The following is a 14544-nucleotide window of genomic DNA, read 5'->3' on the forward strand; positions in this document are numbered from 1 at the left end:
CGCGGTGCATTGTGGGCAGCCCGTTGTTCATTTGCCACCCGACCCGATCCGGGGCCTGTCGGGACGGAAGCGCCGCCGCCGCTGAGCGATCGAGCGGGATCCATTGTGGGCAGCCCCGCGCCCGCCGCGATCCAGGCCGGACTCGGGGGAGCGGGGAGCGAGCGGCCGGACTTCGTTTCTCTCGGCCGCCGCCCCCGCGCGGCAGCCGGGCGCCTCCTTCCCCCGCCCCGTTCCCGCGGCGGACGGAGCGCTCGGCCGGGCGGGGGGCGCGGGGCGCGCCCGCCATGTTCGCGGAGATAAACCGGCGGACGCTCGCGTTCCGCGGCGGCGGCCTCGTCACCCCCGCGGCGGCCGCCTCGGCGGCGGGGACCGAGGCCTGGGAGCGGCAGGACCCCGAGGCGCTGAACGGGCGCGGGGCGGACGAGGAGGCGGAGCTGGAGGGGCTGGAGGCCGAGGAGCTGGAGGCCACCACCGCCGAGGAGAAGGAGCTGCTGCTGCCTCAGGACGCGGCGTCGCCCCCCGCCGCCGCCGCCGGCCCCATGTTCGCCGAGAGGAACCGCCGGACTCTAGCCTTCCGCGGCGGCGGGGGGCTCCTGGCCGCCCACCCCGCCGCCAACAATGGCTGCGAGGCCGCGGCCTGGCCGCGGAAGCACTTCAATGGGCGGGGGGCGGACGAAGAGATGGAGCTGGAGGGCGCGGAGGGACTGGAGACGGAGGGGCTGCTGGAGGGCAAGGAGCTGGTCCAGGACGGGGGCTCGCTGAGTGACAGCAGCGACGACGAGGAGGACGGCGAAGGGGGCAGCCTGGGGGACGGCAGTGGCGCCGAGGGCGGCAGCTGTAGCAGCAGCCGGCGGTCGGGGGGCGACGGCGGGGATGAGGCGGAGGGCAGCGGCGAGGGGGAGAGCATCCGGCATTTCCCGCTGGCCAGGCCCAAGTCCCTGCTGCAGAAGCTGCACATCTCCTTTCAGGGCTCCTGGCTCAAGGAGTTCCCGTGGCTCTACTACTGCCAGGAGACCGGCCTCATGTCCTGCGCCTGGTGCACCGCGGCCGCCGCCGCCGCCGCGCCCCCCCGAGCTGATCATGTCCGGCGCGCCCCTACCCGGGGGGCACGACGAGCTCTGCAAGGGCACCCGCAACTACAAGCGCACCCTGCTCTTGAGGCACCACCTTTCCGCCGAGCATCGCCTCAACGAGCCCGGCAGCGCCGAGCAGGTACGGCACGGCACGGGACGGGGAGGGGGCGGCGGGGAGGGAGGGGCAATCCCGGCCTCCCCTTTCGCATCGGTGAGGTTTTCCTGTGCCCACGTGCGTGAACTTCTTTAAATGGCTGCTCGTGCTTGTTGTTGCTCGGCGGGCTGGGCACGCCGCGGTGCTCTCGCTTGCCGTGTCCGGAGCGGGAGACGAGCCCCATCTGGGATTTGGGGTGACTCTCCCTCTGGATGCGGGCAGGCACACAAACGCAGCACGAGCTGTTTTTCGGGGCTGTACTCCGTTCCCGTTATCCGTCCGGCGCTGGCGGGTACCGCTTTCATTAGTTCATCTGTTTATCTCGTGAAGATAAACCGGCGATGTGGGAAAAAAGTTGCGTACGAATCCCAGTGTCACAGCACTGATTTAAATACGCTCGTTACAACTTCCTCCTGCGGTACAGGCGGAGGGAGGCCAGTGTCCGGCCGGCGACCGCTTGTGAAATGGGGACTCGGAGGCGTGAAATTGGAATTGCTCTGCCGTGCTTAGCGGTGTGGCCCCGGTTCACTAATCGGATAACTCTGTGTACTCAAGTTCTTGCTCAGCAACTCAATCTAAAGTAACGCAATCGGGGAAAAAAAGATTTCAACGTGAAGAAGTCTGCAATCGCTTGGTGTGTGTTTGAGATAAACATGTGGTTTCCTGCAAGCCGTGTTACTATGCCAGCGTCGCTCTAACGCTATAGGAGTAGTGAAACTCTTCACGTTCCCCGCTGAACTTCAAATCACTGTGTTTCTTGGCTGCTTTCACGAATGAGGCAGGGCTTGCCCTAGAATATATGGGGATGGAAAGCCCCTAAAGAATACTTGTGTTGAATCCGCAGCCTTTTGCAGCCTTTTCTGCTAGGGATGCCTGCGCTACTGAAGTTCGCTCGATCGCCTCGCTGGCGTTCAACTTGCTTGCGGGTATTAGCTAGTATTGCTTCAGGTTAGGCTAGTCCTTGAATTGTTAGGCTGTTAGCCGGAATTAATTGATCAGTCACTCAGTTTTTCTGAATTTAGAATTCAGTTTTAATTAAAACACCCACCTTGGCTGGATAGCTTTATTTGGAGTCTGAAATACAATGCGATAGTTGGATTGAGGTTATTACTTGAGCACTCTAAGGAGCTCAGGGTACCTTGGACAAGAGCTGCTAGTCAAATGTTCGAGCAGGATATCAGGATTACAGGATGACTGATAAAACGTTAGGTGAACGATAGTTTTCTTAGAACTACTTGGAAAATGTATGCAAGTTTTATGTGAAGCTATTACAGGACTGGAAGGGAAACCTTATGGTGCACAAAATACTGGTTATCCAAAATATTAGTTTTGGATTTACAAATACAACATTCACCTTCAAGATGATTAATACTACCTTTTCAGTGAGTGTAGTTTTATAGCAGCTACTGTTACAGATGTTTCATGGTAGTAGGTCGTCTTACTAGTTTTCTCCAGTCTTCTGGGGTTTGCTATTCACTCTGCAGTGTTTCAGCCAAATTTGCTTTCAATTAGTTGTTTCTAATTAAGAAACTTTCATTCTTAGTTTCTGTTACCTCTTCATATCTTTGAAAATGTTCCACTTTTGCATAATGCTATTGCAGCATATTCTTTACCGTCTTGTTGCTTAGTTTCTAACTTTGAGTTGTGAATGGTTACTCTGTAGAAGTTATGTTCTGTCACTGTGTAGCCTCCTGTGTTGGTGGATGCTGCTAATCCCTGCCACACTTGGAAGCTTCTCACTCTGTTTTACCTGTATTTAAATAAAAGCTATTCCAAGCATTTTTCCCTACTCAGTTTATTTTTGTTTTCTTTCTGTCCACTTATCCTCAGTCTTTTGTAAAACTGTTAAATACCGGGAGGGTGGAAGGGAGGACAGAATATTGGCTTGTTATCACAGTAGCCTACAAGTTAATGTAAGTATGTATTTGAAGAATGTAAGTGTTTATTTGAAGACCTTTCATTGTCATGGGAATATTTGTAAAAATGAATCTCTGCTTTTATACCACTGATAGTTTAAGAAAAAATTGTAGTAACTGTAATAATAAATGAAACAGTAGGATAGATGAGTCAGTGGTTCTTCTGCACTGTATTAAAGATAAGGTTGGGACAAAGGTAGCTGTACAGAGATTGGGTTTTTTTCAAGTGGAAAACATTGCTTTGTGCATCCCTCTGCAATTAGATTTCCATTAAAAACTTCTCACAAGTTTGCAGTTTTTCAGGAGTCAGTGTAGTTTTCTTTGTGGTGTACTTTCATGTTACAGCTGCTTTATCAAAAACCTGATTAAGAATCTCTGTTTTCTTTCCCTTCTATGTTTAATTTCCGTATCCTTTCATACTCTTAATGGCACTTGAATTTCTTTTGATACATATGTTTAAATTAATACCAAAACAATAGCTCTATTTTTTTCTTAATGCTGTGATACCAGATACTTGGAACAACAGTAGGTAATTTGTACCCTGACCGTATTTCCAACATACATAATGAGGCAGCAAAGCCGTTTAGATTTAATGAAACTTGGGAGAGATCTTTCAGCCTTTTTGTTGGAGACAGCACACATGTATTATGGACTTGACAAGCCTCAACTGTGGGGCATGTTTAGCAGCTGCTAATAAACATATGGCATAGTGCCACCACTCAAGCGCAGAAAGGAAATTGTAGGTGTTAAGACAGTAAAGCAGTGGAAATTTCTATAGGTCTGTTGGATATTACACTCGTGAAGAAATGAGTGATGATTTTGGTTTATTTTTGGGATACATTTAATTTGGAATGCCAAAATACATCACAAGTGGTTGCAGCTGCTGTAATTCAAGGGTATTGAGCTGTCAGCCGATGCTTCTTTCTAAGAGCAAAGCCTTGAATATTTTTCTATTCTAGTTTTTAAAATAATTTTTCTCCATATTAAAGCTTAAAGAAATCTATCATCAGCTTGAAACTACCTTTGTTTTTTGTAGTAAACAGACTATTGTGTTGCAAGAATCTTAAGAAATGGATGTTTACTGGGAAATCGTGGGAAAATATTTTAATTCTTTGATGAATGTGGGTCCATAAGATGCAGATTTATTGGCTGCTGGGGGTTCCTCCTCTCAAACCATCATCTTAAAACATTTTCTCTCTGGACATAATTTAAAGCGAAGCTTTGGAAATACTGCCAGAAAAGCTTTCTCCAGCCTAACAGGCATGTTGGTTTAAGGCAGAAGCTCTCCAAAAGGAGGAAGGCCTTTGATGTGTTATTTTTTCCATGCGAACTGGAATTGTTTGCATTATGTGAGCAGTGATGAATGGAAGTCATGCTTCAGATGTAAGAGTTACATTACAGTGTTCTAAGTTAACTTCTTGACCTACTCTTAGCAGAGCAAAGAAGTTGAGGAGGACGTCAGGCCTCGGAGTAAAGACTATCACTTACTGTATTTTCCTGTAGTGTTTTTACTAAACCTCAAACTACTCAATTTGATATTAGGCAATGAATGAAACAATTTGAAATTGCTGAGTTGTCTGTGAGCGATGCTGTGTGTGTACAATGACAGTGGAGCATCGTGTGCAGCTGATGGGACCATATTTTGAGATCATTTTGCTCTGTAGCTGCACAGATTAAGAAGCTACCGGTAGCTTACTTTGTTAGAAGATCCAATTAATCTGGGGGCACAGGGAACTGCTGTAGAGCAAGATGTGGTAGTGGAGAATTAAAAAATGTGGCATAACTACTTTTCATATACATGCAGCTGAGATGGAATCTGTGGTTATATTGGTTTGGGTTTTCTTTTAATTCTTCCTGCCCTCACTGTTCTTCCTCCCAGGGACAGAGTATGCTGATGGAACAGTAGGAGAAAGAAAACTTAACAAACTAAATGTCTAGTAGCAGTTTTTGATCATCTGTTTCTGCTCCTGTTTGCTTTTGGGCAAGTTTAATTAATGAATTATACATATAAAACAGTAATTTATCTTTTTGTGTATGCAGGAAAGTCTAACTATTTGAAACTGAGCACAATGTTAGTTTCCTTGAGCTTGTCCTGTTCTCAGGAAACAAAAGCCCCTCACTGTAAATATCAATTTATTTATGGTCCCAGCTTGATTGGGTACTTATACTTGCTCAGTTAAAATGTGCTCTGTCTCTATTATTTAATCAGACATTTGTCAAAAGAAAAGAACTGCTGCAGGTTGTTTTTTAAATTTTATGCAGTGTTTAATGTGCTCTCAAGAATGAAATTGGCAGCTATCATAGCATCTACCTAACATTTACTGTGTGAGGTGCAAGTCACTGATGATTGACGAGTGTGACAACACTTTAGGGTACCATAATTTTCATCTTAATCTGATCCAGTGTCAGTAATTGGTGTTTTGAAACTATGCAGTGCTCCATAGCTGAAGTGACAGGAAGCTAGTCCAGAACCCAAATCTGCTGAGAATTTAGAGTGACAGACTTAGCTGTCCCACATTTGGGGCAAACTGTTTCACAACCTTAATCTGAGGGAGTACTTGGGGTGTGTCAGAAAGTACACAGAAAAAATTAAGATGAGGTTGGGCAAAGATCTATTGCTTGTTTTCACATAAAAGCCTAATTGCTTTTATTTCTTCCTCTTCAATGAAGTGTTTTTCTGAGAAGGGTACAGATTCAGAAGCAACTTGAATGTGACAGCAAACCGAAATTTCTCTGCAGGAGATACTGAAATGGCACAGTTTCTCTTTTGGTTATACCGGGCCTTATTTGCTGCTTATAGATGTAAATACCATTTTAGATGTAGATACAGCCTCAGTTGTCATTCCAGTGGGGTTGTAAATTGAGGTGAGGTGATGTAATCCACTAATTTCTGTGTGGTGGAAAGTGACTTTTTAAATCTATGTAGCTGGTTTCTGCCATAGTCTCAAATTAAGGGTAGTACTTTCCTGCAATGTGTATTTTAGTCCCAGCATAGATTATGGGCTCATGACAGTGCTAACATTACCTTTTTAATACTGATTTTGATGTATAATGTTGAGGCAGGTGAGCTTTAACAACACCTCCAGCTCCCTAATCAGTGAGGTGTTTTAGATGATGAGAGAAGAAAATAATGATTTGGCTTGGAGCTATCCAGTTTTGCTAGGGAAGAAGAGAGAATCTTGGAGATGTAGTATGAAACAGACTGTCTTTGTTGCTGCTCTTGATGGCAGCATATGTCAACCCCATATAAGTATGGTCTCAAATACGCCAGTCTGTGTTTTCTGCTTTCTCCTAGCTGCTGCCATCATTATCCTAGCTGCTGAATCATCATTATCTAAACATGAGTTAGAAGTCTTCTATGTGCTCCAAAATCCAGTTCAGATCTCTTGACCTCTCCCTGACTGAACTAATCTTTAATAATGAATTATTTCTTGGTGTTGGATTGTATGAAAAGATCAGGTTTTAGCAAAATTCTGAAGCCATGTTTGAGATCCCATTGTAAAAAGGTGGTGTGTGTGTGATAAGTATGTGCCAGCGTTGCTACTGGAAAGTTTGTGAGGCTTATTTCAAGAAAGTCTTAGTTAGGTATTGTAATGGAAGCTTATGTCGAGGGTTTTTTTGTCATCTGCAGTATTTTGCCTGCTTGTCATGTGATGCACTGTTTAATCCTAAACCTGCTACAGTTAAAAAACAAAGGATAAACGCTTAATTTGTAAAACTAGAAGAAATATCTTTGCTGTTATATCTACTTTAGAAATATGTTTCCTTTAAAACATTCAGGACAGATTGGGACATACAGGCCTAATCTATGTATTCGTATCTCAGCATGAAGAAAATGCTGAATCACGTATCAGGATTCTGCTTAATTGTTTAAGTGGAGATTTCTGAAGAAGAACAAGGGGTTGGATATGTAAGAATCATCTAGTTAAATCTTTGGAAAGAGAGACTCCTGAATCTTTAATGTGTGTGGGTTAGGAATAACAAGCACTTCACACTCAACTGTGTATTTACTTACTTTTGGCTGAAATTTCCCTTCCTTTGCCCTGAAGGCAAATCTTCTAGTTCTGTTTGAAACAAACTTGGGGGTGGAAGGTGCAGAATGAGAGCATGGTTTTTAGTTTTCAGAAATATCTTGTTAATTATATATTCCTGTCTGCCTTTGTAACCAAGAACATAAATAACAAAAAAATAGTTTGATTAAAATTGTCTCCTTTCGTTTATTTTCATATCCTTATTACAGTCCTGAAGAATTAAGGACAGTATTCATTAAGAGCTAATTATGTTTGTGGGTTTTTTTAATTGCAGGAGGCAGAGTTACCATCAGAACTGAATAATGAAGGATACTGTGATTTTAACAGCAGGCCAAATGAGAACTCTTACTGCTATCAGCTCCTGCAAGAGCTCAACGAGCAGAGGAAGAAAGGCATTCTTTGCGATGTTAATATTGTGGTGAGTGGGAGGGTCTTCAGAGCTCACAAGAACATCCTGGTTGCAGGCAGCCGCTTCTTTAAGACTCTGTATTGCTTTACAAACAAAGAAAGCCGTAACCAAACCACTGTTACCTATTTAGATGTTGTTGCTGTTCAAGGTTTTTCTGTCATCTTGGACTTCTTATATTCTGGTAACCTCGTGCTTACGAGCCAAAACGCCATTGAAGTGATGTCGGTGGCCAGCTACCTTCAGATGACGGAGGTTGTCCAGTCCTGCCGCAACTTCATTAAAGATGCCTTAAACATAAGTATAAAATCGGAAGCTCCAGAGACTGTTGTAGTGGATTACAACAGAAGATCTGTTAGTAGGGATGGTTTATCTCCAAGGGATCAAAAAGTTGCCAGCTTCTGGGCAACACGAAACCTTACCAACTTGGCAAGTAGCATAAAAACTGAGAATGATCCCTACCCTATTGATGAGGGCCAAATGGAAAGCTACCAAATGAATGACTGCAGTTGGGTCCAGGACAGCTCACCTGAAATGGCTGAAAATGAATCTCAAGGTGAGGGAAAAGTTTTCGTGTGGAATGACATGGGTGCACAGGGACAATCAGTTCAAGAACCTGGAAAAGCAAGAAGGAAAAACCAAACTGCAAAGAGATTTATTTATAATATACCACCTAATACAGAAGAGAACTCTGAAGATTGCTCAGTGTTGCAACCATCAGTCCCATATCCAGAAGAAGATTTGTCATTTATTAAAGAAGAAGCAGGTAAATATTGCTTAATGACAGTTATGTCATTTGAAAATTAAAGTATTGAATGAAGTACCTGACTTTGTAACTTTTGTAAAGGTATGTTGGATTGGATTAGTAAAGTCAGCACACCGTTCAGGTTACTAAATCTGTAATCTGATTCTCTGCCTTGGGGCACAGCAGCGGATCATCAGCTAGAGAAGAGAATGGCTGTGCCATACAGTATGTAATGTGCTGTTTGCATTTGACACTTGAAATGGGGATCCTTAGCAGCTGGTAGAAACTACAGTTCTTACATTTGTACTTAATCTGTGGCAACTATTCGGCACAAAATCAAGGACTGATAACTGGTGGCTAGTGTTAGCTGATTGTACAGACAGCAAGGGCCTTTGTAATTTCCTTCCCTCCACTAGCAAAAGATCTTTCTGGTAATCTTCACCTGAGTCACCCAGAAACATTCTGCTGATTCTTATTGTTGGGATATGTGGGAAGCTACAAGATAGAGTAATCCTGGCTACTATAATAGAAACACTTACAACAGGTTTGTGAAACATTAGCAAGAGATGCCACAATACTGGACATATACTAGAAGGGAATATATTTTTGTTGAACTATGCTTTAAACAAATCCTGAGAGTGATAGAATTAATAGGATTTTTTTTCCTTAAGGATACATGGTTAATGTAAATGGTAGAATAAGATTAAATATCTGTTTGCTAAACAAATACAGTCACACAAAGAATTATAAGCAGCAGAATGTTCATAGTGTAATTGTCATTTGGGGCAATGTAATTAAGTTCAGTTTTTTATTTTTTAAATTATTATGCTGTATGAATAGCTGATGTATGCATTTGAAATAGTGTCATTTACCTGCCTCACTTTTTGATGAATTAATAGTTTTGAAAACTTACTGCAATTTAGGAGCCAAATTAGGGGTGGATTTGAGGTACAGCGGAACAACGTTCTTTAGATGTGTCTTGTTTCTAAAGCAGTTTAAAATGTATGCGTGCTTCAAACACAAGGAACTGTGGGTGTCCTGTCTCCTCCAGGGGCCTTGCTCTGCTCCTGCCTGCAGGGCTGGGGACACAGGCGAGCAGTGGTCCCACAGGGGGCATGTGGGAACTCATGGCTGTGCTGTGCGGTGCCAGTGGTGCCTGGGCACCGCAGTGACATGTGCCAGTGCAGAGCTGTGCAGGCTGGGACTGGAGATGTGTTTCTCCAGTACAAGAGACCTTCATGTGCTTAGTGAGTAGTGTGGCACAACAGCGCAGCTCTGGAGGAGCAGCTGTACTGAGGAGCACTTCTGCAAATGCTTCAGGGGCGTTACTTATCTCTGGTCTTCATCTCTGAACTCTGGGTAGGTCTGCTTTAGCTTTACTTGGGAGTGTGTGCTTCTGAAGTGAATTTCCTGTACTTCTCTTACTGGCTAAGCTTTGTTAGACTGCCCAGGATTCCTTCTGGCTGAACTGACAATAGAGACTGTGTTTCAGGAACATGCCAGTTGCTAATAGGCCTCAGGTCCACAGCACCAGGTTAGATCTAGCCTAAGTAAAGCATGTGGATAGTGGGGGATGTTGAGTCCTCAGCACCCACACAAAAATTTTGCCTGTGCTGGGCTACACTACTTGCTCTAGTTGCAGTGCTGTGAAAAAGGACCCAACAGAAGGTCTGGAGCAAGAGCTGAGGAAATGTGTATTAGCTGCACAAATACCAAATTTCTGACACAATTTAGCATGTGATTTCTGTTGATGATTTATATGGGGTAAATATTCAATACTCTTTTACTGATGGAAATACAGAGACTGTGTCTACTGTATGATGGCACCAACAACAGATATAAATACTTGTTTGGATGCTGTGGAATTTTGTACATATGCTGTGAAGATTTCTTGGAGAAATAATGGAGGACATGGATAGTGCAGTATGTTTAGTCCTTGTTCCTTTTTTTTTTTTTTTTTTTTTTTTTTAACAGAAGCACCAATGTTTCCAGTAACTTGTTATGGTAAAGAATTAGATTACAAAATACATCCATATAGCATCTTGATGAAAAGAACTATATTGGAGACAGAGCATACTGAATATGTGTTGTGGTGTCTGTCAAAAACCATTGAAAGCTCTGTGACTGCAGACTGAAGTTTATTTTATTGAGTCTAAAATACTAGTCACCTAGTAATCTCCTTGGTATTTTCAGAGCACAGCATATATGTTCCCAAGTACATAAGTACATTTTCTGCCAGTGTTAGAAGTCTTTTGGAAGCCATATCTAGTATTTTTGTAATAATACCTTTACTAAGTTCTTGCATGCCTGCATATTGTTTGAAACAAGAAGAGCGACTGAAGTAGGGCTTGGTATAGCTTACTTTTCAGCCATAGTCTGTGCTTCACCTTTAGGTATTCTTTCTCTTCTACTTGTGGCTCTTTTGCTTTGCTCTGTGGATAGATTCCACTGTTAAACACTGTTCTTTTAACTGCTCCCTCTATGCCAAAGAAAGGGTGGAAGAGGGAGGAGTGGAGAGTTGGAAGAATGTCAAGAATGAGTTGTAGAGTAACCTGCAGGTTATACAGTAACTTTCTAGTTTTGGATTAAATTTCTTATGGGGATGAAAAGCTACCAAAAATAATAGGCACTGAGTGGTAAAAATGGATAAGAAAATGTCATCTGGAATAGATATAAGACAATTCTATAAGAAGAAAAATAAAGAATAGTAGATTCTTATGTTCAGAGCTAAGGAGCATGCTGTCCCATTGGTTGCTAAAAGGGAAACAACGACCTTCTACTGTTGTGCTTTGTCATGTTCTGATGGGGATAACATCAGTGGTTATGAGCTGTCAGTTACATGCAGAGTGAGTTTCTGTGCCCTTGATTTAGGTTTGGGTTGGTCTGATGCTTTTGTGATGGGAAATAAATACTGTAGATATATGGAAGAGAAGCCTATTTCAGAACACTTTTCTCACTACAAAAATTTATCCCTGAAGCCACTCTTCAAATTCTATAGTAAATGAATTTTCCAGCTGGTTACCAGCAGTAAGCAGCAGTCCAGTTACCAGCTAGGTAAGTATTAGATAATAAACAGTAAGAGCTTTCTGAAGCATCTGCTACCCCTCTTGTTCCAGTAAAGCAACTATGTTAAACTGCTCCTTGCTGAATGTGAGTCTTTCTACATGTATCCATAAGGATATCAGCTGCTTCATCTTCCTCTCACCCTGTGTTGCCAGTTAGTTTATATTTAACACCTTCCCTGTAAAAGTAGCACTTTGGTGAGCTTTAAAAAAGCTCCATAAAGTTAGGATGGTTTTGAAATTTCTTCTACTGTCTTACATTTATATTTACTTACATTTTACTTAAGCTTTCAAGACGTCTCCAGTTTTAGCTATATTAAAGTAACTGTTTATCTAAAACACTGAATGTTACCACCTATCACAGTATTTCCCCCCCAGCTGATAATCTGCTAAAAAGTCTTTACTATTTACAGCCATCATGCATCCTACAAATTAACCATTTACCATGGTGAAAATAACCATGCTTTCAGTCAGCATCTCACAGTGTTATAGTGAGTTATAAAAGTTCATAAAAGCTCAGTGAACATAATTCATCATATTCTTAAGGTCTGTTCACAGGGTTGTTTTGTCAATTTTCATCACTTCTTGGATATGTCTTTCATCTGGGCCTGGTTTTTTTTTCTTTTTTTATACAAGTGTCCTATCCTCAGACTTCAGAACACAGCTGTGAGGTGTTGCTTATGCTTTCTGGAACTGACCGTGTTGATTTTTGCAGAGACTTGCATGCAATATCCCAATAGCTTTATGAAGCTACAAGTGTATAATTTGTTATTGTGATTTTCAGGCTGGATAATGCTGTCATGTACATGTGGTGGGGATGGGGAAAAGGACAAGAAGTGCAAGATTAAAACAGCCCTTGGTGAAACAAGAGGGTTCCTGACTGATTTTGTTGGGGTTCTTAAGGAATTTAATTCAGCTTGCTGTAGAAACAACTACTTTTCAGAAGGATACAAACAGCAGCTAAACTTGCTTACAAAAAATGTAGTGCTGGTCACAGCTTCTGTCATGATACAGGGGAGGAGCATAACACAACTTGATTAGGACTTTACAATAAAGACAGGTATCTTTGTATTTGAAGAAATCAAGGTCGATGGACTTATCAGGACGCATATATGTATTTCTTGTAGGAATAAGCCCCACTTGACTGTGTAACAAAACAAAAAAGAATTGTGTATTTTTCCTGCTTTTCCATGGTACTACAACCCTCAGTCAGATTTTGTTTAGACCTCAAGCTGATACCCTGATTAAAAGATTTAAGTTCCTTGGTGGACCTTTAACCACTTTATTTTCCCCATTCCCTATGTAGTCTGGTATTGAAGATGTCATAGGTTTTTAGAAGTCCTCTGATAACACTGCAACATCTAAGGGTTAGCCTCTTCCTACCTCTCCAAGGGAGGATCCCAAAGACAAGCAGATCCTCACATTCTCCCTACTACTCTAGGCAGTGTTTTGTGTATTGCTGTTGTCAATTTGCTTTTTGTTTTCTTTTTTACGAATGGGTTGGGGAAGAAGGTTTTGTGGTGTCTACAGATCTTCTCTGCCTGAAAATCCTTTTGAGTTCCAGTGCGATGCATTCACTTACTGGAAAAATACCAATCTGAAGTGCTGATTTTTTCATTTGTGAAATACTGACGATGATGAACATCTAAATAAAAATGGTTCATGAGAACAATTAACACACAAATAAATGGTCTGCATGAGGAAAGTTCCTTATTTTCTTGTGTTTAACTGGTGTAGTTGTTGGATGAGATCAGCAAAATAGCTTTCACTTTCTTGGGAAGGGATTTTTCAGGGAAGGTATGATAATCAAGTTGAAAAGCAAGTCAGTAATGTATTTGGCATCAGTTGGTGGTCTTCTGTCAGGGTTAGTTGATGCTAGATCTGACTCCATAGTCAATGCAATATACCACTTTTTCGTGAATGAAAAATAGAAAAATTGAGAGCAATTGGGAGTAATAGAGTATGAGTAAGAGTAAGACTGTGTTGGCGAAATATCTTAAGTATGTCCAAGCCCTCTGTTGCAAGAGGCAGTTGAGCAGTAATGTGCTTCCAGAATAAGCCTTTTCAGAAGAAGCAAGGTTAAAGATGTGAAGAATACTCTGGGAACAAAGGGAGTGCAAGATACTTTCTTTTCCCCCCCGTCTTAGTGTGTCAGTCTTCGCAGTGCTGTTTCCTCTGTCATGTTACCTAACATAAGCAACAAATCCAGCTCTCTAATAGCAATCCAGATTGTATCAGTAGATTACCACTGCTTTCTTTACAATCCTTGAAAGCTATGGCCTAATCGCTTGTCCTGTCTACTTTCTGTCTTTTTTAATTGATCTGGATGAGCAGTCAGTGTCAGAAAACGTAGTGAAAAAATAGTATTTCTTTTTCTCTTATTTTGGCACTATTTCCAGTGCTAATATATGTAAAGAAAACAGAAGTTAAGTTCACTACAGACAGCTGTATCTAATGAAAGTTTTGTATCTTTTCCCTCAGCGCACCATATGTCTGTGTCCTTTTCTATAAGACCTGTTCAGTGGCTTCTGTCAGTAAACTTCTCATTATTTTCTGTATCATCTCCTACTCAGTAATGTCTCCTTTTCTGCCCCCCAAATCAGCATATTTCTAGTTGTAGAAAAAGAGGGAAACCTGTCAAGCTAGGGATGTTTCTAGTTTAGACATGTTTTCTCTTTCTGGTGGTGTACCCCTAACTCTTGTCTTCAAAACTGAAAATCATTGTATCTGGCTTCTGGTTATCCTTTTTCCTGAGAACAAATGCAGTAGAACATAAAATGTTTTTGATAGCTTTTGTTAGTGGCATAAGAGCCTACACAACCACTTCATTTTATTTCACACTATCCTTATCTCTTCTCAAATCAACATAGTGTGAATTTTAGTGCTGATAGTTAATCAGCTTCTTTGAATTCTGTTTTACTTCTTATTATTTTGGCTTTGCTTGTTGCTGACTTCTATTAAAGATCAGATTACTGATAGCCTTTTATCCATGCAGGCTGGAAGAATGGGTAAAGGTTTGAGGATAATTGACATTTGAGTTATTAACTTATGCCTATTAGAAATCAACTAAAGTGTAAAAAGGTAACATTAGATCAGAGAAAAGTTGTGGTCAGATGGCTTGGTCTGGAGACACAGAATATTATTGCTTCTAATTAGC

At 42.2% G+C, this 14544-nt stretch overlaps 1 protein-coding gene across 1 annotated transcript in view; it reads left to right on the plus strand.

Moving 5' to 3' along the window:
• The first annotated feature begins 6 nt into the window (after positions 1–6).
• The window catches only part of ZBTB10 (zinc finger and BTB domain containing 10), a 25141-nt gene continuing 10603 nt past the window's right edge, over positions 7–14544 (plus strand). Inside the window, 3 exon segments of the mRNA XM_042036067.1 lie at positions 7–1064; positions 1066–1212; positions 7449–8346. Coding sequence (XP_041892001.1) covers positions 285–1064; positions 1066–1212; positions 7449–8346 — 1825 coding nt within the window. The 5' untranslated portion in view covers positions 7–284.

The sequence above is a fragment of the Corvus kubaryi genome, unplaced genomic scaffold (genome assembly GCF_017639235.1).
Source record: "Corvus kubaryi isolate FWS band 111438036 unplaced genomic scaffold, C.kubaryi_AGA036_p1.0 37385, whole genome shotgun sequence".
In the NCBI taxonomy this organism is placed as follows: domain Eukaryota; kingdom Metazoa; phylum Chordata; class Aves; order Passeriformes; family Corvidae; genus Corvus; species Corvus kubaryi.